Here is a 25,436-nt window from a genome sequence, read left to right on the forward strand (position 1 = left end):
CGTTCCTTGGCTCAACAAATGGATTATCAATTTCTTTAGTACTACTTCTTCCAGCAATTATTAACTCAATGAGATCATGTTTGTAAAGTGGGAAGAAATTCCCTACAAATATAAAAATGTAATTGTCGAACAGTTTCGAAATCTGAAAAACAAACAAACAAAATAATTTTAGTTATCAATAAAAATAATAAAAGTACACAGAGGAGGAATCAGACCAAACTCACATTATTCAACAACCGAAGTCTGCCATTTCTAGGACCACCTTGCGCTCCATGATTATCTTGTTTAACCTCATACGGTTCCTCATCAACATAGTTTTTGGTTTTCAGTGATGATTTTATCCCTACACAAAAACAAATTTTATTTTAATTTAACAGACATATATATGAAACAAATCGTGTTAAGAGAGACTCACAATCAATTGTAAGGACCCATTTCCCGTTCAAAATTGCCTTCAATACTTTTTGAGTTCGGCCGCATGCACCATTAGCATCAGTGTAAGCTATAACATGAGTAGCATCTTCTCTCCACTTCATAGACACCCTTGCACCACAAGTGCGAGCAAATTGCACTATCAACAACTGTGTCAAACAATAATATCATGGTTATTACATTCAAAACTAGATAATATGGACATGGTTAGTAAAGAGAATAATACATTATCTTCACAAGATAATTGATTGGGACATAAGGTCATCACAGAGTTTGTTGCCTACATATTATAAAAAAATTGAGTTTTGTTATTACATACGAACGAATTCATCAAATTATCTTAACTAGAGTTTGTGAAAAAAACATAAATATGAAGATTTCAATTCAACATAACGACACTATGTGTACGTACCTGGGTTGATACAAATAAAAAGATAACGTTTGTGGTTTCCTAAATACAAACAAAAGATAACCTTTTTATTGTACGCACCATTTTGTTGAACGAACGAACAGAGGAACCCGATTGTGGTCGCGGTTGTGGAAGCTCCTAATCTTGAACGAACGAAGCATCGTGGCAAAGGGAGCGGGAGGGAGGGATAGGGTTAGAGAGTAGAGTCGTCGAGAGGCGAAAATAGTTTTGTTTAAAATTAGGGCAGAAAAAATTATATATATACTTTGAAAGACGAGGAATGCCATTCACGCATTTCATCTAAAATGCGTGAGTTGATTAACGCGTTTTGAATGAAATGCGTGAATGACATTTACCGTAAATGGAAAGTCGATAAATGTCATTCACGCATTTTCATCTAAAACGTGTTAATCAACTCACGCATTTTAGAAGAAAATACATGAATGACATTCCTCGTCAATGAGCGTAAAATCAGGCGTTCGATGGGTAATTCTGACTTTTCGCAAGGCAAAAGGGCCCTTTTTGCCAACATTAGCGGATGCGGGCATTTTTTGGAATTACATCTATTATGGAGGCCATTTCATCAAATTTCCCCTCATCAAGGGCTTGTTCCATATGTTATTTGAGTATTTTTTTTGTTTTGTCTTAATTTTTGTTTTTGTTTTTTAGGATTAAAAAAATGTTATTTGAATTATTAATTTATTAAATGACTATAATGATATTTGTATTTAAAATTTATTTATTTATTTATTTTTATTTTGTAAAAATACAGTGTAAAATGTTTTAGTTGATAAAAATAAATAATTTGATGTTTAGAATAATAGTTATGCCATAAAAAAAAGAATTTACAAAAAAACGGATAAAATAAAAAAAAACTTAAATAAAATTAGGGCGACAAATGAGTTAAGTTGCTCGTGAACCACTCGACTTGAGTTTGACTTTGACTATGTTTGAGTTGAGCATGATAATGAATGTATATATAATATATTTATTTATTTTAATATTAAAACCTAAAATTTAAAATAAATATTTTTTCTACACAAATATTTACAAATTTAATTTTATTCAAGTTTTTCGAGTCGAGCTCAAGCTAGCTTAGGTCGGCTTGACTCATTTGCAGCCCTACATAAAACTAGCTCTAACTCTTTTGTAGTATTCTTATAAAAAAACTATTCATCGTAAATATATATATTTTAATATATATATATTTAAATCTAAATTCTTATACGAAGACGGTATTTGTGTCTAATCCTGCACACTAGTACGAGAAATGACAACTGCCGAAGGGAAAGGCTGTTCATGCGCTTAAGAAGGCTGCTCAACGACGGACAACAACTTCTCAGCGGCAGATGGCTATTGCAAAACAAGGGAAAGCCATTGCTCATCAGCGGAGCTGACCGACTCAACCTCACTAAAGAGAGCAGCAACAGGTAGAGATGAGGCAGTGCTGTTGATTGGTGTATACGTAAGAATAGGTAGAGAGCTGAACGCCTCAACAAAGGTTCCTGTGCCTTGAACCAATGCTTCTGTTCTAGCATGACATATGTCCACCATCTGAAGTAGACTCTCATTTACTTTGGCATCGAACCAGGCTGACTTCTTGAGAGGTGAGAAGTTGGCCTGTCTTGCAACCAAAGAAGCTCTTAAGTGAGTGCCACTGGCTATGATCTCAACCAATGATCTCTGAAAGAGATACATGGACATCAGAGGTGCACGCCCATTTTAGAATGAAGGACTCTTGGGAAAGCAGGCCAGGTATTCTTTTGACGTTGAGGAATGCACGCCATCTCTTGTGCAATCTCCTTTATACTAATTGTCGAACAACCTCTTAGCAGCAAGAACTTTGTCTTCGACCACCTCTAGAATCGAGGAGAGAGTGAGTTGAAGAGGACAAAGTTCCCGTGGTTCAGCAACCAAAGGTTATTTCCTTTTACCTGCAACAACAGCCGATCTAGAAGGAGAAGAAGGCTCCTTGAAAGAAATATTTTTAGTTGTAAGAGCTCCTGCAGGAGTGATAGCATGGGAAGAGTTGACAGCAGGGGCCTCTAGAGGAAGAGCAACTGCTCGGGTGGGTATGGATGCAGCTGCAGAATTGATGGAGACGTCTGTTGTCAAAGGCTAAAGGCTAGGTAGAAGGAGAGGGAGCTCCTTTCTCTACAACAGGAGCTGTAGGCTGGACAACAGATGCAACAGTTGAGACATATGTGATTGGATCGATGAAAACGGATTCACGTAGGGTAGACTACGCAGCGCAAAACTCATCCAATCGAGCCCTTTTTGAGAGGAAATAGATCTCAGTTGACCTGTTCGACACACAGAGACTTGTTGCTACAGAGGATGACACCATAATCAGTTTCCTTATTCTTCCTGAAGATCGCCTCAAAGAACCTGAAGACGCAGGGTTTGAAGAGGCAGGAAAAGAAGAGGCTAGGGAAGACCTAGCCTGAGTATGAGATAGTGCCTGATAGGAGGGTCAAGCACATCAATAGAGGCATTCTTCTGCCATATATAAATAGCCGCAATCGTCTTTTAATTGAAGATACGAGAGGATGAACAACTATCCTTTTAGTTGCAACAACCTCATAGTGTTGAAGATAAAGGCTTTGTTGAGGAGCGAATCCTTGATTCTGCTTCTTTGGTGAGTCAATCATGGCGACGAGAGAAAAGAATACGACAAACCAGTTGACCAACACACCTTTGTGATAGCCGATATTATCTTAAAACGATCTAGGGTGTATGAGTCGAAGGAGTCGCGTTTAGTCTGAATCGACTTTGCTACAAAGAGAGAGGGTTAAATGTTTTTTCAAATAAACAGTAGAGAGAGAAAATAAAATATCTCACGAAAGAAATATTTAGTAAAATAAGGGATATCAATCATATTTATATAACAAATAAGACACATGTCTTACTGTCATTGGGATGGCGTGTGAAGGATCAACACGCATTTAATGAGATATACTCATTACATTTTGCAAAAAAGGATTCGTTGTAATATGACCGTGTTACTGTTCCTATGGATATGTAGCGGCAGCTCAACTATGGATAAGATTCATCTGTTTGTTCCTCTCAATAGATGTTGAGGCGTCTGTTGCTTAATATTATTGTTTGTTACTCTATTGTTTAGAATCTTATTTGGCATTTCAGTTGTTTTAAGATTGAAACTATATTGTTTCATTCCTCATTGTCTTCTCCAGTTCATCAACTTTTTATTAGATTTTAGGTACATTGTCTCGTTTCTAATAGACTCAACAATTTCAATATCTACTCTAAAATGTTCAATACGCACTGAACATCATCTTCATATATTTTGACTTTCTCGCCATTCTATAGGATGCTCACACAATTACTGTAATCGAATGACTTAACGATGTGTCGAGAGAGTTCATCCGAACATTTTGAAAGGTCAAATGCAAGAAGTCCTCCGAAATCAATGACCTTCACGACTTCTTTTTGTTTTTTTTGTCAATTGTTGAAGTAGATTGAAAAAGCCCATTAACGAGGTCATAGTCAAGTAAATATTGTGACTAAATTTTTTTGGGAGGGGGCGATGGGAGCTAGAGTTGAGGGAGGGGAGTGAGCTAGAGCTGAGGAAGGGGAGTGTGCTAAAGTTGAGGGAGCGGAAGAAGCTGATGGAGTTGCACACCTTTGATCATCAGCTGTAGCAGTAATGACCAGCAATGACAAATCTTTTGTCGATGGCCGACGACTATTCTTTTTATATACTCTACAAAAAATAAACAAATAAATGACTACGATTAACAAATATAAAAGTACTAAAACTGAAAATTCAGGTTTTATTTAACACTTGTCAAAAAAAATGAAATGAACCACGATTAACAGATAAAAATTCAAGTGTCAAAAACAATCCCGAACATGGCTATGTTCGAGACCATTTCGTCAACTTGATATTAGCAAATAGAGCTAAAGAACAAAAAAGATATTAGCAATGAAAGTTATCAATACACAACCGTCTCAATAAAGTATTTGGATTAAAGTAGAAGAAATTTTTCTATTTGAAGGTCACTTAAGTAGGGTACACAATTATTTATTATTAGCTCTTCATACAAGGAAGAATCCTATAAAAAGCATTTGTCCATGTCCTTCAATCATTCAATAAATTTCAAGTGTTAGTGAAACTGTTATTCAACCAATATCAATCACTAAAACATTAGTTTGATGTTTAGAATCCTTAATACTTAGGAGTTCAGTTCTTCATTCTCTATTATACACTTGGTCAAAACTTCCACTAAGTAAATAGTGGATCACATTTCCACTGTTGCATATATATTTTCACTAAGTAGTCCACCTCATTCCAGTCACCATATAGAATACAAAGAATAATAAAAAACATCATCAAGCAGTTTATTATTTAAGAAAATTTGAACGAAATGGTCCCGATTATGGCCAAAATGTAACATTTCTAAAAATGTCTAGAATCTATATAACTGTAAATTCAGCGTTGGTGCCATTTTTAGACCTATATAACTGAAAATGTAATAAATTAGTTTAAGATAACTTTGGTTAAATTTACAAATCTATATATAACTTTGGCCAGATTTGCAAATTAACTCAGATTTGTTAGTATTAATAGTTATTATCATTAACTTTTAATTACCAAAATAAACACCTAACTTGTTTAAAATGTGTAGCACAATATCAGTAGGTCTATTCTAATATTTAGGTTTTTGTTTTTGTGACTAAGAGTAGTTTTAATAGCCCCTCGACTAAGGTTTTTTGTAAATGGATACAGATCTAGAAACCTAACTTGCTTAAAATGTGTAGTATCAGAATGTCTATTCTAATATTTAAGTTTTGTTTTACATGTGTAACTAAGCTTTTTGTAAATGGATACAGATCTAGAAACCAGAAACATAAATAAAAAAAAGTTTTCAAATATTAAATTAAGTTCCCGAACATGAACATGTTCAAGATAACCCTAACTACAAGATGATTATGTTCGGGAACTTACCTTCTGTTAGTGTTGATGTAGTGGAAGGAATTGATTCTTTTGAAAAGTAAAGTAAAATGAATTTAGGGTTTGAATTGTTCAATAACATTAATGTTGTTCACCATTATTTTTTAAGAAATTAATTCAAAGAGTTATCTATAAAAACTAATAAGTAAATTATATATATATATATGCCAAAGAAAATGACAATGAGAGCGACGTTGAGACCTCCACTTTCCATCGACCTCCCACCGAGTAGTCATTGAAAAAAAAGCCATGGTAGACTAACAAATAAATAAATAATAATTGTTTTTAATTTTTAATTCCTCCCCATTCCTTCTCTCATGATAGGTAAGCCAACTAAAATGTGAGGGTATTTTTTTATTTTATATTTTTAATAAAAATATTAATTATCAATTATTTCATTTGAGAATGGAAGGTTAATTAAAAAAAATTAATTAGTAAATAATATAATATAAAACTTACAAAATCAATAAAAATAATTGATAATTTAGATATCAAATTATATGAATAATTTATAAAATTAAAATTTTAAATAGAGAAGATCTAACCATCATGTTATTTGTTAAAAATCACTAAATGAAAAAAATCATTTGAGTTCACAAACATTAAAGTTGAAGTATAACGAGTCGAAGAAATAATAAAACAGTGACGAAAAAATCTTGATTAAATATTATGGGCTGCACTTGAAATTATCCTCATTCGAGGATTGGAAGCAATACCGGAAAAAGTTATATCAAATGATTATTGATCATTAAGATATATGACTCAAATAGTAATAAATACATACAAATAATGAGATGATACTTGTAGGGCCTTCACATAAAAGATCAAATCATATCACTCATTACTGAAATTATAAAAAACTAGCATGTATCTCGTGCATTTGCACAAGTAATAATATAAAAAACTGTGAAAAAAATATTACGGTAAAATTTTTATGGGCGGGTCAACCCACAATCCGACCAAAGTATCAATTTACTCACATATATCCAAATTAACCACAGTTCTCGACCCGGCAATCCGAACACTAAAAATTAAGCATCATTATATATATATAGATTATTTAGTTAAAAAGTTGAACTTAAATCGTTAAAATGTCACGCGTTTATCAATCTTTGGGTTGAATTTAAAATATAAAGTGTTATTAGCCTAGTTGATTAAAAGGTTGTACTTGTTTTGTTAGGTTACAAGTTCGAATCATACCTATAACATTTTTAATTTTATTTTTAACCGTTTTAAGTTTATGGGCGGGTCAACCCACAATCCGACCCAAGTATCCATTTACTCTCACATATATCCAAATTAACCACAGCTCTCGACCCAGCAATCCGAACACTTTAAAAATTAAGCATCATTATATATATATAGATAACTTCAGATTCAATTATTTTATATCGTTGGCTGATAAGAAGGGGTTTGATTCCCACTTAGAATGTATTGTTGAAGTGAATGTCATGGTTGTGAGAATTATATTAACATCCTCAATTCAAAAAACAAAAAGGGGACAGACATATACTCAAAAAGGGTATGAGCAACAAATAACCCACCAACTAGTTGAAAATATTATTTGAATCACAAAAATTTGATCTAGTTTAATAAGATGTCGCATCGAACAAAACACAACACTAACTCAATGAGTGGTGGGCAGAGAAGGGATCAACGTATTTTGAATCTCACACACGTCTATTTAAATATATATATATATATATATAATATTTATATTTTTTTAAAGTTTAATGCACTAATTTGCTCTTTAACTAGTTTATGAATCAAATGCTCATTTCTAAACTTTTCAAGTGCCTATATGATCTTTTTCCACCGTCTTTTAAACATCAGTTACAACTTACAAATTACCCGCCATGTTGCCGCCATCGTTAACCTCTTCTCGAAGCTCAAAAGCCCTTTCACCTACCACAAGTTTGATCGGAATATTCTCTCTCTAATCCAACCTTATGAAACACGGATGCTAATTTCCACTCGGAAGATTCGAATCTAGGGTTTCTTTGAGCAAGATGTCTTGGAACAGCGATATTGTAATGCGTGACGTTTCCAATGCATGCCTCATCATTACTGACCGCATTGAACGACTTGTTTCTACGCAGATCGACCTAGACGAAGCTCTTGAAGCTTCTAGAGATGATAGTCATCCCTACGCAACTCATCCTAAGGAGGTAATCACTAATCAGTTATCTAAAAATTACAGTGTCATTTCAAGTTTATCAATATATTATTCACTTTAGTGTTGAACAATAGCTTGCAAATTCAGGAAACTTTTGCATTTTCAATTTCTCTTCCGAGCTGTTCTAGTCTTAGCTATGAGTAAAAACTCAACTCAGCCTTTTGCTAGCTAATGTTATACAGAAGAAACTCAAGATCTTCTTCTTGATCTTGATTTGTAAAGACACTAGGCAAAGAGAAATTATTCTTCTACAGCCATTGTTTCTTTTGAATGAACTTCTTCTTACAGAAAAGCATTATGTATGCTAAAAATAACAGACCAAATTATCTTCTAATCTAAAATTACTGAATCCCTGATCTCGAGCATTCTTTTTTTTTTCATTCTGAACTTGCTTAAGTGGTAGTTGATGTGGCAGTTGACTTAGCTGCTGACTTTGTAATTTGGGTCATGCAACATTTGCATAAGGAAGTCTTATTCTGACAATTTACCCACCTATTGAGATGGTGGTGTTGAACAGATTGACTGGATCTGAAACTTCCAGCCCAACTATCTTCTTATTCTTCCTTATGTAATTCTTTTGGTTTCATCATCTGTAACTGTTAGAAAGTTGCATGGATGTGGTGCATTATTTTAAGGCTGCTTGTTTCTTAGATTGGATGGGGATTATCTTATAAGGGTATGGTTGATCACATAATACCACTTTTCCAATTTTATCATCTACTATATATACAATGAATAACTGATTCCATTAGGTCTCCTAATCGACTATCCATCTGCTTAAACAATCAATGGACACAAGCTTATAAACCACCCACGCGCTCCTTAGCCCTTAAAACTAGATCTGAAATTTCCATTCTGTGCATTATTTTTTAGCATATTTCCTAATTAGCAAGATGAGTGGTATGTTGATACTATTTTGGAATGCATTTTTTTTCATCTGGATTAGTATAGAAATATCTATGTTTGTTATAATCTAGAAAATAATTTATATCATGATGTTAAAATAACTCTATATCAAATAAAACCAAAATTCACATTATAATCTTAATCATCATATAGAAAATAATCTTTATACTAAATGAGCCAAAAACACGCTATAATTCGGATAATGATTCAAAAGAATCTTATACTTTCAATTTGAAGTTTGGCGATTTCCCATATTTGATACCAAACGAAAAAAATACATACTGTCAATTTGAACTTTGGCGATTTCCCATATTTTATACTACACAATGATTTATTTATTTTCAGTTTTAACTATAGCGATTTTTCAATGAAATCATGATTGTGACACATTGTGACAAAAAACAGTTTCCAAATAGGCTAACAGATAATTTTGTCTTTAAGTATATGGTATAGCCATGGAAACAAATGGGCAACTTGTTAGACAACTATCAGATCGAACAAACGTGAAAATGAATGTGTGTGTCCTTGAGAGCAAGAGAGATTAGGGCAAGAGAAGAAGTGAAATCAGAATGTTAGAGTATCCTTGGGGCTCTATCCAGTTATATTAAATCAGCAATTAAAAAGGCCATTGCGGTCCTTAAAGTTTGTCAGTAAATACACCCAAGTAAGTAACGGTAATAAAATGAAAAACAGACTATAAAACATAGAGTAAGTAGGTAGTCAACAATATACTCTAATTCCTCTAATTCTTTACACAACTGAAGTTTTCAGAGCAATTGAATCTGTTGCTAAATCAAACTTTTGTTTTGTGTGTCTTGGTGCATCATCTTCCTATTCTTATACTGTGCAAGTAATTTCAGTGGCTTCCTTTGGTTGAAGTGGCGGATACTTGGGAGCTACCTTCTATACTCATTGAAAGATACAATGCAGCTGGAGGGGAAGGAACTTCTTTATGCGGAATATTCCCAGAGATTCGCAGGGCATGGGCATCTGTAGACAATTCCTTGTTTTTATGGCGTTATGATAAATGGTTAGACCAAATGGTTCAATGGATACTTTATGTTACTGTTACTCATATTTTATGGCTTTCTTATTGAAATCTGTCTTTTGATTGTCTATATCGTTTTGTCTTAGGAATGATGATTGTCTTGAATACAGTGGGAATGCTCAATCTATTTGTGCTATTGGTTTATCTAAAGCAAAACCTAGCATTTTTATAGAAGCTATCAAATACCTTTTGGTCTTGGCTAGCCCTGTTGAGGTAATGGCATCCTTAATAGATGTATATTTTTCTTTTCCCCTCAGGTCTTCTCCTTCATTCAAATGTGTACAGGTTAATGTTGTATACCATACTTGTTTGACTATTATGTCAGTTTTTGTTACCTTTTAGTATTACTCCAGAGATCCTGATAGAAAATCTGTTAGGAGATGTAGATCTAGCAATTCATCAATTTGGAAAATCATAAAGTATTGTGTGTTGATACTGCATGTAGTTCTTAATCTACATTCATATAAATCTTGTTTGTTTCAATTCCACAAACTATGCACTAACTTATGGTATTTGATACAATTAAGTTCATGCAATATACTTAATACGAAACAATGGGCCTTTGCACATTGCCTCACCTGAAATGTTGGTCCTTACAATTATTCATCCTTATGCATCCATATAAGTATCACTTCTGCAGGGGTGATACTGGGAGATTGGAACTTTTAATTACTCCCTCGGTTCAGTGTTATGAGAGATATTATCCCTGATCATAGCTTATAAGACCAATTTAGTCACTTGTAACATTACAATTTCGAGTCTACTTTATCCACTTTTTACATTTTCAATAAAGAAATGTATATTTAATCAACCCCAATACCAATAGCGTTTTTACGTTTTTTCAAGGGTATTTTAGTTTTGACACATTTCTTTCTTAAAACTAGCCCTAAATACTTAAGACACCCATAAAATGAAAGAGTAATGTTTTGTTTTTATGTTTATTCAGAATGTTGTAGGATGTAACTAGATAGTCTAGATTGATATTCCCATTATTTTCTTGATACTTCGTAATGAAAATAATTACCCTCTTGAATTTCTTCCTTACGAGAAATTAATACCTCTAACTATGATGCTAGTATTCTTGATCTTCTTTGCCACATTGATAAATTTATGCCCATCTTATTTATTTGTCATTACGAAGTACTATTTTAGTCATGTTTTTTCTTATGGGAACTACAATCCTAAATGAGCCCTTATCTATACATTTTCTACATATATCTTATTAGATAGTCAATTTGATTTTTCTTCTATTGTCCTTAGTTGATACTTGTAGGTGTCTGCTGTTCAGGAAGGAGTGATGGTATGGACCCATATGCAGAAGTTTCACTCCAACCTTTGCCAGAGTACAAAGTACCCTCTGATGGGGTAACTATGACATACATCGCATGTACAGATGGAGGCCGTATTTTCCTGGCTGGACGTGATAGCCATATCTATGAATTGCTTTATACAACTGGTTTGCGATGGCAAAAACGCTGTAGAAAAGTTTGTGTTACTGCTGGATTAAGAAGTTCCATTTCAAGGTATATATCTCTCAGCTTATGTTAGATAATATTACATTGGCCTTGAATTTCAAGTTCTCTTTAACTTAGTCAGATTTGTTAAAATGATATGTAAGGAAATGCATATATATCAGTGTTTTGCAACAATATTTTATCAATGAACATATCCCAATAGATCTAGTATGTTGATTCAATAGGTTTTGAAAAAAAAGAGTACAAATACATCTTGCATATATTTATGAATTGTTCATCTAGTAAAATTCAGTTACTAAACCTATTAGTTATCATTTACCAGTGTAACCTCTTTTTGTCAACTTTGTTACAAACTGTAAAGTATGAATTGAAGCTCTTCCATTTATGATCATCTAATATATTTGTGCTCATCAATATCTGATTCAGATGGACTGTTCCCTATGTATTCAAATTTGAAGGTGTTGATCCGATTGTTGAAATGGTTGTTGATAATGAGAGGCATACCTTGTATACACGCACAGAGGAGATGAAAGTCCAAGTGTTTTTTCTTGGCCTTAATGGTAATGAAACACTTAAAAAGGTTGCAGAAGAGAGCAATTTAGTTAACCTGGGAGAAATATCTATTGTTAGCATCTCTCCCTTGTCAATATTCGAATCAAAGTGGCTTCATCTTGTTTCTGTTTTATCAGATGGTAGACGCTTGTATATATCTAGTGGAAGTAATGGAAATAATCACAAACCACATTGCTTGAAAGTTGTGATAACCAGGCCTTCTCCTTTTGGACCTATATCTCTTGCTGAGCCGTCCCTAAAGATTGAATCGGCATATTATTCTGCTGGAACTCTCATTCTCTCCGATTCATCAGCATCAACCAAGGAGTCTCTTCTCATTGTTAGTAAGGATTCAAGCACAAAATCACCTTCAACTCGTAATTTTGGAACAGGGGCAGTTCGAGAATTGGTATCTTCACTGCCTGTTGAGGGTCATATGCTGTTTGTGTCCGATATTCTACTCCTATCAGATGCAGCAGCTTCTATGCAGTCGATATATTCTCAATTAGAATTTTGTGGGAGAGTTTCTGAAAAGGAATCATCAGGAAAGCTCTGGGCTAGAGGTGATCTTTCAACACAACATATATTACCTCGAAGAAGAATGGTTGTATTCAGCACAATGAAGATGATGGAATTAGTCTTCAACAGGCCAGTTGACATCCTCAGGAAATTGTTGGAGTCTAACCTGCTGGCTAGATCAACATTGGAGGATTTCTTCAACAGATTTGGAGCTGGAGAGTCAGCGGCTATGTGTTTAATGCTTGCTGCCAAAATAGTCCATCCAGAAAATATAATCAGTAACCTTGTTGCAGAGAAGGCAGCTGAGGCTTTCGAGGATCCAAGACTTGTTCAAATGCCGTTGCTTGAAGGTAGTGGCGCAATATCTAATGGAGGATTCAGCATGGGCCATGTTATCCAAGAGGCTGAGCCTGTTCTTTCAGGTGCATATGAGGGACTTTGTTTGTGCTCAACAAGATTACTTTTTCCTTTGTGGAAGCTTCCAGTTCTAGTGATAAAAGGATCAAGTTCTTCTGGTGCATTGGCTGAAAATGCGATAGTTGCATGCAGACTTTCCTGTGGTGCAATGAGAATTCTTGAGGATAAACTTCGATCTTTGGAGAGGTTTCTTAGTTCTAGGCGGTTGATGAGAAAGGGGTTGTATTGTGTTGTGGAACTTGGAGATGCATCTGAATTAGCCGTTATGGAAGTGAGTTGAAATCCCACCACCTTGGAGGCTTGTATGATGTTGGTCTTGTTGGAATTAAAAAAAAAAATAATCTCCTATTGTTTTAAAAAAAAAAACTTAATAAAAATCTCAAATACCCAACATCAAACAAGCTGATGACTTTGTTGTTATCTTCTAGTTGTTGTTTTCTTTTATTTCTTTTGAAGTTAGAGCTGTTTTCCTGTTTCTTGTAGGTGAGAGCAATGGAGTGCATCAGGCAGTTACTTCTTAGGTCTGCTCAAGCTCTTTTTCTTCTTCAACTCGTTTCGCAACATCACCCCACACGCTTGATTCAGAATTTTGATGCTACACTAAAGCAAGCACTGGTTCAGTTGACATTCCATCAGTTAGTTGGTACTAAAGAAGGAGAACTGCTCGCTACAAGGCTTATATCTGCTTTAATGGAGGTACTCTTATTTTCTTGGATCCTATAAAATATCCATTGAACTACTATTAGGTATTTCTTAGCTTCTTCTTCATATTGCTATAAGTCTTTTTTATTTATTTTTACTGTTTCCGGCTTTAGATGATTCTTTTACAAGTTCTAAACTAGCTGCTTATGTCAATGATAATACATTTCCCCAGTATTACACTGGTCCAGATGACAGGGGAACTGTGGATGAAATAACCACTAGACTAAGTGATGGATGCCCATGTTACTATAAAGATCCAGATTACAAATTTTTTCTAGCCTTAGAATGTTTAGAAAGAGCTCAGATTTCTCTGGATGCGAAGGAGAGACAGAAGCTTGCTGGAGAAGCTTTCAACTACTTAAGTAATATCCCTGAATCTGCAGATTTAAGAAATATTTGCAAGCGTTTTGAAGACTTGAGGTTCGTTGATCCACCAAGCTGAACACAAAAACTGCAATTTTCTTATTTCCTTTTAACCTTTCCCAAATAAATTGTATATGGGAATTGCAGATTTTATGAGGCTGTTGTTCGTTTGCCCCTGCAGAAGGCTCAGGCTCTTGATCCTGCTGGTGATGCCTATAATGAACAGATTCATGTTGGACTACAAGAACGTGCTCTTGCTCAACGTGAGCAGTGTTATGAAATTGTTACTTCTGCTTTGCGTTCTTTGAAAGGTGAAACTTCTTATAGGCGTGTGGCACAATTGGGACTTGATCCAGCATCGCGCAAGAAGTATATTTATCAAATTTTTCAACTTGGTACTCAGTCGGCTGATAGAGTATTCCATGAGTACCTTTACCGGACGCTAATTGATCTTGGCCTTGAGAATGAGTTGTTAGAATATGGAGGTCCAGATATAGCCCTTTTTCTACAGAATGCTCTGCGTGAGCCTGTACAAGAGGTAAACATTTTACCTTTTGCAGCCAATTATTGGATTTTCATTTCTAAGCTTAAATTGAGCCTACTTGGAAACTGTTAATATATGTCACCGCGATTGCATGAAAAATCGTCAAACTTAAAATTGAAAGTTCATTCCTTTTCGTTCGTTATAAATTTTTTTCTCAATCATCTAGATTATTGTGTAATTTTTGTTGTTTCAGATATACAAATTATTTTCTAAATTATTATCCAAATTATACTTTTATCTCTTGCTTCATTTCATATTGAGAATTTTTCTTCAATCATGATGAGATAACTTTATATATTATGATCCAAATTATTTTCTCGATAATTTTAATTCTTTGGACAAACATACCAGTTGTAGATTTTTCTGGATGATTGTTGACAAGAGTTGATAACACAAAACAAATTGCATCTACTGTGTTTTAGGCCCGGGCTATTTCTGTAGTGGAACCTTCATTTCCTGTACTGGCTTATTCACGAACACATTACCAGACAAACCATGTAAAGTATTCTGAACTCCTAGCACGCTATTATGTCCTAAAGAGGCAATATGTTCTTGCAACTCATGTACTGTTAAGGCTAGCAGAAAGGTCTGGTGATGGAGCAGAAGTGCCTACACTAGAACAAAGGTCTGTTTTATTTCTTATTCAAGAATCTTGGTATATCTTTTCACAATAATGCTCCAGCAGTCCCAACTTTTTTCAGTTCTTCTCTTTATTACTTATATTGACTGACGTATATTAGAAATAAATAAAACGGCCAGATCCATATGACTTGCAGGCTGAGTAATAGTAATGTTTTCAGGGAAAAAAGAGAAGTATTCACACACAATTGGTTACAATTCCCTTTCATTTACAAAAAGGGTCAACTTTTTAGAGAAATAAAACAATGTACAAAAATTTAGATTCCATACAATGCAAATTCCCTTTTGATGAAAGCAAACGCGTGGAGGAAGAAACCTTTGTTCTTCTCATGTCCTAGTCACTTTCCTTGAAAAATTGTTTTCTAAATTGTCACTTACATGATAAGGGAGATGGTCTTCCATTCGGGGACTAATAGTCCTTCCCAAAATTCCGCTCCTATATTAGGCATTACCCAATGGAAGTTGAGGATACTTTGTGAGTGAGCAGTGAAGTAGGATGTGATTGGTCGACTCCTCCATACATTTGCATAGGCAACATCTGTTATCCAAATTGAAGCCCTTCCTTACTAGTTTATGGAGTGTTGTTACAATTGCCTTCTATTTTTATTAAATTGGCATCTGAAGAATAAAAGCCAGAGATGAAAGTGCCGATCGAAGGCTTATAATATTTTTATTCTGTAATTCACATCTTACCAAAGTGGCTAATATATACACAATGCAAAACCACTTTATTTTCATGGGATATAGATCAAGATCAAAACAATTACTATTGCCATGATGCTTTGGAGCTGTTGGTGCTTGAGAAAGATTAAACAATTCCCGGGAGTTAATGATGAGAGAGGCACATAACACTTTCTGTTTAATGCGAATCCAGACTAGTAACCACCTATAATTTTCTGAATTTGTGTGTGACTAACTTTTGTTTCCAAAGGTAATCTCATCTAGATTAAACATTTGACAACAAAAGTGTTTTCAAATGATATAATCTACAACATCCTGCCCCTTCACTCCACACTGAAAATTGAACAGATTTGTACTCTATATTCCTAGTATCTGTTAAACTATTGTCTTATACTTCAGCCTTGTTTGATTTGGGGTTATTTGAATAACCATGTAGTTATTTGCAAATAACCTTGTTTGACAGATTATAGAAAATCAAGTTATTTGAATAAAAAGATATTAGGATTATAAATATATATATATATATATATATATATATATATTGATAAAATAGAGAGTATTTTAGTTGATGATTTTAATGGTGTGATTGATGAGTAGATTGGATAGTGGATTATTTAGAAATAATCCTAAATAATTCACATCATACAAGGCCTTGAACATAACCTAGGTTGTAGATAAAGTATTTTTTCAATCAATGAAGTCATTTTCCTATGAATTTCCAACAATGAGGTAGGTCATTTCCTTTTGAATTTCAGGTGTCAATACTTGAGTAGTGCAGTTTTGCAGGCAAAGAGTGCTAGTGACATTCCTGATGTATCCAATAGTGGTGCTTATGATGATGGTTTGCTTGATCTCGTCGAAGGAAAATTTGATGTCCTTAGGTTGCAAATGAAGATCAAAGAGAAACTGGAGGCCATAGCTTCTAATATAGAGGCTTCTCTTAGTTCTTCCATGTCTACTCTAATTGATTCATCACCAGATAGTAATAGTCCTGTTGATGCTAACTTTTTGCATTCTGTCAAAGAAGCGGTCAAGGAGCTATCAACAGATCTTAAGAGCATCACTCAACTCTACAATGAGTATGCTGTTCCATTTGAGATTTGGGAGGTATTCACATATAACCAGATTCTAAATAATGTGATTTTACTAACCACATGATCTATTGTTTGCCTGAAGACCCAAATTGTATTTCCTGCTGTAGGTCTGTCTGGAAATACTATACTTTGCCAACTATTCTGGTAACACAGACAACAGTACTGTAAATGAAACATGGGTTAGACTCATGGATGAGACTCTTTCAAAAGGTGGTGTTGCAGAAGCTTGTGCAGTATTGAAAAGGGTTGGTTCTCAAGTTTACTCCGGAGATGGAGTTGTTCTACCATTGGATATTCTGTGCCTTTACCTTGAGAAAGCTGCATTGGTATGCCTTCATTTATTCCTTGACCTTTGTTTTTGTCAATGTATCTTCAGCAAACCATTTTGGTTCGGAACATAACTTTAGAGCTTGTTTGTTCTTGGGTTAAAGAAAACAGATTATAATTTATAGACAAATAAACCTGTTTTGATCATTGTTTTAAAAAAAACATTTATTTGGGTAAAAACTGTTTATTTGGATTGATTTACGAACTTATCCTTCACTTTAATGACTGTAAATCGATTTAATAAGAGAAGAAGAAGGGTATTAAGTGTTTTGATTTATGGTTAGATTGAAGAATTGATAGATGGGACGATGGTTTATTCGAATTAAATCGAAATAAACTACATCAAACAAGCTCTTAATATCTTTAGCATTTATTGATGAAGTTATTGGTGCATTCTCTTATAGCATGAGCTTTTATGCCAACCCCGGGTCTTATAAAAAATAATAATAATAATAATAAATAAATTTTAGGGTAGCTCAATTGACAAATATCTTACCTAAGAAATCAAAGTTTTAAAGTTTGATTCCACTACGAATGCTCTGATTTAAAGGAGAACCTTGATATGGAACATTCAGTTTTCTTCCCCATCGCCCATTTGTATGATTGTTTGGGGCTTTTTCAAGACCATATTCTTTTTCCACTGTAGATCAACAAAATTTTAGCTTTTGGTTTGTATGCTCTTTTCACACACAAAAAAATGTAGTATACTGTTGTTTGTTACTATGTTATTTATGTGCAAGCATGGTTTCACTTAATGACACACCAAAAGCTAAAATTTAGTGTTCAATTATTTGGTAGGAGCGGACAACTTCAGGAGTTGAAACAGTTGGAGATGAGGATGTAGCAAGAGCTCTTCTTGCTGCTTGTAAAGGTTCTGTTGAACCTGTGTTGAATACCTACGACCAACTTCTCTCCAGTGGAGTAGTAATTTCGTGTCTAAGATTGCGCCTTCTCTGTTCATTGCTTGTTGTGCTTCGTGAGTGGGCCATGCCTTTATTTACTCATCATATTGTCCAAACTACTGTCCTGAACCAAGTGACTCGTGATAAGATTACAAGTATGGCAGACAGGTCAATACTTTATTCCTTGCTAGTTCAAGTTTGTGTCAACATTATTACATGCCAAGTTTATACCTAGAAATTAAAAGGAAACATAAAATTGCAATGAACTGAAGTCATTATCTAGATCTAGACATGGTTTTGTTACCAGATTATTGAATGCAATGCGTAGGTATATGACTGAAGTGAGGAGGTTGCCCCTTGGCGTTAACCAAACAAAAGCTGTACATCGCGGTTTTAGAGAACTGAAAGAGTCTGTGTTGAGCCCAATTCCTTACAAGAGGTTTTGATTTTAAAATTTCCTATCTTGATTCTTTTTTTGGCCTGGATATTAAATCGAGGTTTCCCTGTATAAGGAAGGTAATTGACAGACACTTGTTATACATTCAAATTCCAAATAAAGAGTTGTATCATACATTCAACATCCAATTAACACATTACTTTCTGTCGTGAGTGTTTTCTATGTTGGGAGCTGGATAAGTTATATTATTCAAGAGTAACACAAATAAGATGTAATGACAATATTTTAATTATGAGAATCTTCATGAGACCTCTACAGTGTGCCCATTTCCTTTTCTGGGAAAGAGATGAAAGAATATGCAGTACACTCCTCCCCTACTTAACCAGGTACTTTCATTCCTCAAGATATTTCTTTATGGATGGGATTTTGAAAGAAGATGATAGGGGACTGTCATGTTAGGTTTGAAATAATAAATCATTTTTCAAAACCATATAAACCCGAGATGTAAATGAATTCTATTTAACAAGTACTTGAAAATGTTGAATCAGGTGATCATCATCCTTTTGGAGGTAGAGATGTAGATGTGCCTTCTTTAAGTTGGCCATTGTTAGCACTTCTTTTTTCTTCTATAAACAGGTGTTTCGGGTCAACATTTCACACACCTTGACTAATCATTGGAGGAGACTAACATATAACAATCCACTTGAATACAACATTATATTGTAAGTAAAGGCACTTTCATTTCAATAATTCTGCAGAAAAATCATGTTATTTGTTTGTTCACCCTAGTTTTATCCTTCCTTATGTGTTGTTCATATTGATACTAGCCAACCTTGAGACTAAACTTGGGTAAAAAAAAGTTTGTATATTTTGATTCTTAATTAGGGTAATAATAAAGTATACATGTAGAGACTATAGATAGAGGCATAAACTAATATTGTTATCATTCATTGATCAATAGCTAAAAACGTATCCATTACGTACCGAAACAGATGGGTTAAAAAATTATTGAAACCTAACTATGCCGGTTTGATAAATCGAATATAATCAACCACTGATTCTACCTAACACACATTTATTATATCTACATGTTGTTGCCTACTGTTATAGGCCTGGTGGCTAGTCCTAAAGGTGATGGTGACCGCTGTTGCTGATGTCTCCGGCTGCCTGTGATTCCGGTCGGCCAGCATATCTCAGGCGACTGTTGATAAGGAGAAGTGTGCTCTGTCTCTTCAATTTCTTGCTTGATTCTTCTGACTTGGCTGTGGATTGCAATACCCAGGTACCTTTTTTCTTCAATATTCTTCTGATTCACAATAATAATATTACTGTTACCACCGCCGTTGGCGGTGGTGGTCGTGGTGGTGTATTTTGGTTGGGCCATCAATCAAGATATCTCTCTTCAACTTCACCAATTTTATACCCTTCTCTCTCAACTAACACCTATCTCTATCTCTAGTTCTTGGATGGGTTTTCTAATTATAGTGAGGGTTTGAATCGATCATATGTTATTATGCACATGAGAGAGAAAGAGTTTGACTTAGCACGATTATCTTATGGGTTTAGAGAGTGTTTTCAGTTCACATTTGGATAGAATTTTGAGTGGTCCGGTCGTCTATTTCGACCGAGTCTAGAAATAAAGGGATATGCTTACCAACTGAAATAACTGGGAAAACCTCATTCTGTTTAATAATTATAATAATCACCAAATTGCCCTTTTCTTTGTTGGTCAAACATAGATCGGGTCCTACTTAGTGAATCTTCGCCTATAACCACTAATCCCTTACTTGTCACCTGCCCATGTTTATTATTTTTTGTTTTGAGTAATGATAGGAATAACTCATTTTAAGCTGAATTAACCACCTTACAAATAAATAGGATGGGTTAACATTAAAAATATCAATTTTAAGATTTTATTTTTTGTTTTGTAGTTTTTTATTATTAAAATATTTTAATTACATATATATAATTAAATTAAAAAATATCTTTAATTTTTTAAAATATTTTAAAATTTTAAAAAATATTTATATATATAACAAATTTAAATGTATTTTTAAAATTATATGTATAAAAAAAATAAAAAATAAAAAATTTATTAATTGTTTGACTAAAGTGAATCAATTATGTTGGTCTAAACATCTCTTTACATATAATCGAACAACAAAGAATTCAGATATGATGTCTCAAAAGATAATGTTTCGCTGGAGAGGGGAGAGAGAAAAGAAAAAATTAAATATTAAAATAAAATACATATATATAATTTTTTTAGAGTTTTAGAATTTAGGATTTAAAATTTAAGACTTAAAGTTTATTTTATATATATAATTTTTTATTTGTTAATTTATCAAAATTACTTCGTTTTGATAAATGAGATAGCATATCCTCTCCCAACAACACACAACAAGCATATCATATTTGTCAAACAACATAATATAAGTTGTTTTTAATCCCTTCAATCATTTTTTTTATTAGTTTTCCGTAATGAATACATTAACCTTTCAAATTTCATAGATACAAAACATATTAAAAATAAAATGTAATTAGAGTAAAAGTAATATAATTTGATAATAAATAATAATTGCCAAAAACATAATAAATTAAACATTTTCGAACCTTTACAACTAATTTTTCACAATTTGTTAAATAGTATATTTTTTTTGTGGCTAGACATTGCTCATACCTTTAATGGAGAAAATGTATTATTTTATATTGGATATAGTCACTAACTCTGTTTTTTATTATCTTAATATATTGGTAACAAATTTAATCATTTTATGAAATCAACTTGCAATGAGATATCCACCCAAAGGATTAAATTTTATTATTTTTTTTTTCCAGTGGTTGAATTTCATATATTATATTGAAGTGAAAATTTTGCTTTTATAATTGAACTCATCACAACTATAACATCATAATTGTTGATATTTTGATATACATATTTTATATTTTTGCATTCATTTCTCCATAATATAATTTTTATAAACATTAAACGCATAATTCATTATCAACACGAATGTCACGTATCTACATAAAATTGTCTAAAACTCAATAATAAGATAAACACATGACTTTTGTTTTTTTACCCATTAAGCATTATAAAATATCAACCATATGATGGACTTGAAAGAAATAAAATTCAAACTTTTTCTATTTTTATTTTTTCCCTTCAAAACATAATCAAATAATATATATATATATTATAATTAGAAGTTAATTAATTTGATTTATTTTCTCTTTATTATTAATCCTTTCAAAATATAAAGTTAAATTAATTAATTAACTCAAAATATATATTTTAAAATTACTGGAAACAGAATAGAGAAAAATAATTGATGATAGATGTAAAAGAGAAATAAGTTAATTGGAATTTTAAGTTTTAATTAAAATATAAAATAATTTAATAATGAAAAATTAAAAAGAGAAATTATTGATCTTATCTTTAAAGTACAATATTAATGTCAATTAAGTGGTTACAAAGGTTTATATATATATATATATATATATATATATATACCACTTATAACTAGTTCTCATACGTACTCGATGGGATATGTTTAATACCAATTTAAGACTGGTCCTGTAACTAAAGATGATTGAATCTAATTGCTAAAAACAATTAAATATTTAACAAAAAAAATATAAATAAAAAGAGCACACAAATATGAATATATAATAAGCCATGGTTAAAAAAAATACATTCCTCCATGGTTAAAGAAAAAAGCGGTCAAATGAATTGAGAACTCGCTAATTAAGGTAATTTAAGTGGTGAAAGTGATTTGTAGAAAATAAAATTCTATTAGATCGAAGATTTTTTTCTTTTAAATATAAGTAAAATAATGGTGCGAGATTATTTTAGTTTCCTACTTTAATATATTATATATATATAAAAAAATCTCAATCAGTATGTATTTTAGTTATGATTTATGATATATGATTGTGAGATAAATGTAATCCTGAATTCAAAGTGTTCACATATTTTCTTTATCATCAGGGAGTTTAAATGTGGGAACGGGATAATGGACCAGTACCCACCACAAATACCAGGTTTGCAGATTTATTGTTGCCATCCATAATAATCTAAATGTTTGTTTGAATATAGAAAGTCAAAATTTATTTGATTTATTGGTTTTACTTAAAGCTGGTTGAAACTTTATTTACTTAAGTTTGCTAAATAAATAATTAAAAAAAGAAGGTAATTTTTCTTTTTACCTAATGATGGATATAATTATGATGTTACGCAATTTTGGAATTTTTTTTTCCAAAACAGTTGAATTGCAATAAATAAATAAATAAATTAGACTGGTTTCAACTTTGGTCAAATACAACATGAAAATCATAAGGTTGGAAAGAATACAATGTTGACCAAACTACAGTTCAGACTATTTTTTCCATCATCCAATTTCATTAAAAAAAGAAGAAAAAAAAAGTACATATGAGGTTGGTCCACTTGTATATTTAATTGTATATTCTAATGAATATGTTGTATATATGAATTTTAATTATTTCTAACGATTCAATAACGTCTAAATCGAATAAGAGAATAAACCCAATCAAACTTAAAAGATAATATATATTAAATTGAGTGAATTTTAACAGTCAACATATGGTTGAAGAATCGATATATACCAAAGTTGTAAAGAAATTTCGACTAAAAAATAATTCAATTGAGCCTCATATAACTCTAGTTTTACATATCTATAATGTCCAATCTAATTTTGACAAATTGATATAAAAATATAGAGTTTTGATTGTAAAATAAAATTTCTTCTACTAAAATACTTGAAATGAACGAAAACCAAGTTTTACATTCTAAAGAAGTCATTCATATAATAATAACTCACTCAATCTCAACAACTAAAATTTTGTTTTACTTTTAAATAATAAATTATTTTTTACAAATTATTATGTTAATCCAAATAAATTAAAATGAGTCAATGAAATAAGACATGTAAAGTTGTAATGTATTTTCAATTTTCGATTTAGTACTTCTATTCTCTTATTATCTTAGGCTCTCTTCTCTGTAATTGGAAACAAATATGTATATTTCAGGCTTCTTAATATATATTTGGTTTAGCATAAACAAAACAAAAAATCCATTACTAGTATGCAAATTCACAAAGTTTACATGATGAAACCTAGACAACTAGCCTTAGAATGAACAACAAACCTAATGAAATTTAGAACCAAGTAAATTTTAGTTTACTTCACTATCCTGACAATATTGCAAGTTAAGGATGAATCAAGTAATGGCAAGGAACAATACAAAAAATAAGATATGATATTATCTATACAATCCTTTCAAATAATTAATCATAGGACATTAGACAAAAATGTAAACATCATTAGCAGTCTTACATTCTCTAGTGTTACTGGTAACTGTTTTCCATTTTCATCACAAAATGGAAACCTTTCTTCATAAGACTAAACAAATCTCATTTCCTTGAATTGGGGGTTTCAAACAAACATGTGAAAACATAGGCTTAATGAGAGACTAAATCAAACATCAAAATCTATCGGCACATAAATTCCCAAATAATTGTCCTTTGTGTCCCAAATTCAGGCATTCAACTATGCTGACAAAGTGAGAAATTACCTCTTTTTTGTGATCTTAAACACCAAACACAATCTTTCTAAGCTCATTTTTCATCTTTGATCTCGCCCATAAAGTTTAAATGATTCTGGTAAAGAATTGTAGCTTCATCAGAATTTGATTGCATGTAATAAAATCTCTATGAAAATAAATAGGAGTTTAAAGTACTAAAATAATCAACTATAGCTCAAAAACATATTGCTTCATAAAGTCTCATTAATTATAACATCCAGAAATAAGAGTACTTTAAGTAACTAAGAAGCTTTACTCAAAAATTTACTTCTATGATGCTGAAAAAGATGTTAATTGATGTATTCTGAAGTTTCTGAGTCTTCCATGGGCCTCATTTGCTTAAGGACCCAAATCGAGTTGGCTTTGATCCACAAAAAATCATTTGCTTTAAAGCCATAGAGAATTCACCATTAGAGTGTTATCCAATATCTTAGAAGCACAGAAGGTCACCAACTGCTTTTGAACAAGAGTGATAAGCCTAGCGATCTTCTCTTAGCTGAAAACAAGATCTCAGCAAGTTCATTAACCCAGATAACATACATCATTTCAACAAAACTAACCACTAAATTCTCCTCATTTAGCAAAACACAACCATAACACCTCTATCCCAAATAAACCCTTATAACTTAGCAGCATTTCTCCCAAGTTTTTCTTCAAATCAGGAACTACATATACAGAAAGAAAACATAATTCATGAATATAAAAACTTACCATAACAGAAACAGATATAACTTTCATTTTACTGTGCAGAAAGGTAAACCATTGAATGATAATAAATATCTACTTGATTTCTGCTTTACATTGAAGTTCATTCATAATCCTATAGAAACCAAATCGGCATTTATCTCCCGAAAAGGAAGCGGGAAACAATTCATATGCTCACTTACGAGAAGGATAATCAAACTAAATCGTAACAAGATCATATCATAGTGAAGATGTCAATAAATATGACATGATCTTTACCCTAATTATGAATTCTAAAAGTCTATATATATACATTGTAAACGAGAAGAGTAGTGTGAGACTAAAACCTAAAACAAATAAAGAGAGTTACAGTTTGTAATCTCTATTATAACTCTATTGAATCGATTCTCCGAAAGTAGAATTTAAGACATTGTTAGTCAGAACCTGGATAAAAAATTTGTGTCGTTATTTCATTTTTTCTTACTTTTACGTTATTGTTTTTTGCATTCCACTACGGTTGTTATTATTCCGCTTTCATTCTTAGGGTAATAGTTTTCACTACAAATTGGTATCAGAGCCAAGTTTGGATAAG

At 32.5% G+C, this 25,436-nt stretch overlaps 2 protein-coding genes across 2 annotated transcripts; one reads left to right on the forward strand and one right to left on the reverse strand.

Annotated features, from left to right (window-relative positions):
* Positions 1-7,692: 7,692 nt before the first annotated feature.
* On the forward strand, positions 7,693-18,770 carry LOC124944480 (nuclear pore complex protein NUP155-like). The gene is made up of 13 exons (XM_047484741.1): positions 7,693-7,984; positions 9,759-9,928; positions 10,033-10,159; positions 11,207-11,469; positions 11,848-13,180; positions 13,393-13,605; positions 13,784-14,031; positions 14,122-14,512; positions 14,941-15,143; positions 16,594-16,945; positions 17,040-17,258; positions 18,058-18,329; positions 18,490-18,770. The coding sequence occupies exons 1-13, from the start codon at positions 7,826-7,828 to the stop codon at positions 18,605-18,607; spliced, it is 4,068 nt and encodes a 1,355-aa protein (XP_047340697.1). The 5' UTR covers positions 7,693-7,825; the 3' UTR covers positions 18,608-18,770.
* On the reverse strand, positions 18,521-20,154 carry LOC124944479. Its single transcript, XM_047484740.1, has 2 exons — positions 19,661-20,154; positions 18,521-18,664 (listed from the first exon to the last, which is right to left on the reverse strand). The coding sequence occupies exons 1-2, from the start codon at positions 19,940-19,942 to the stop codon at positions 18,620-18,622; spliced, it is 327 nt and encodes a 108-aa protein (XP_047340696.1). The 5' UTR covers positions 19,943-20,154; the 3' UTR covers positions 18,521-18,619.
* Positions 20,155-25,436: the final 5,282 nt, after the last annotated feature.

The sequence above is a fragment of the Impatiens glandulifera genome, chromosome 7, assembly GCF_907164915.1.
Source record: "Impatiens glandulifera chromosome 7, dImpGla2.1, whole genome shotgun sequence".
Classification (NCBI taxonomy): Eukaryota; Viridiplantae; Streptophyta; class Magnoliopsida; order Ericales; family Balsaminaceae; genus Impatiens; species Impatiens glandulifera.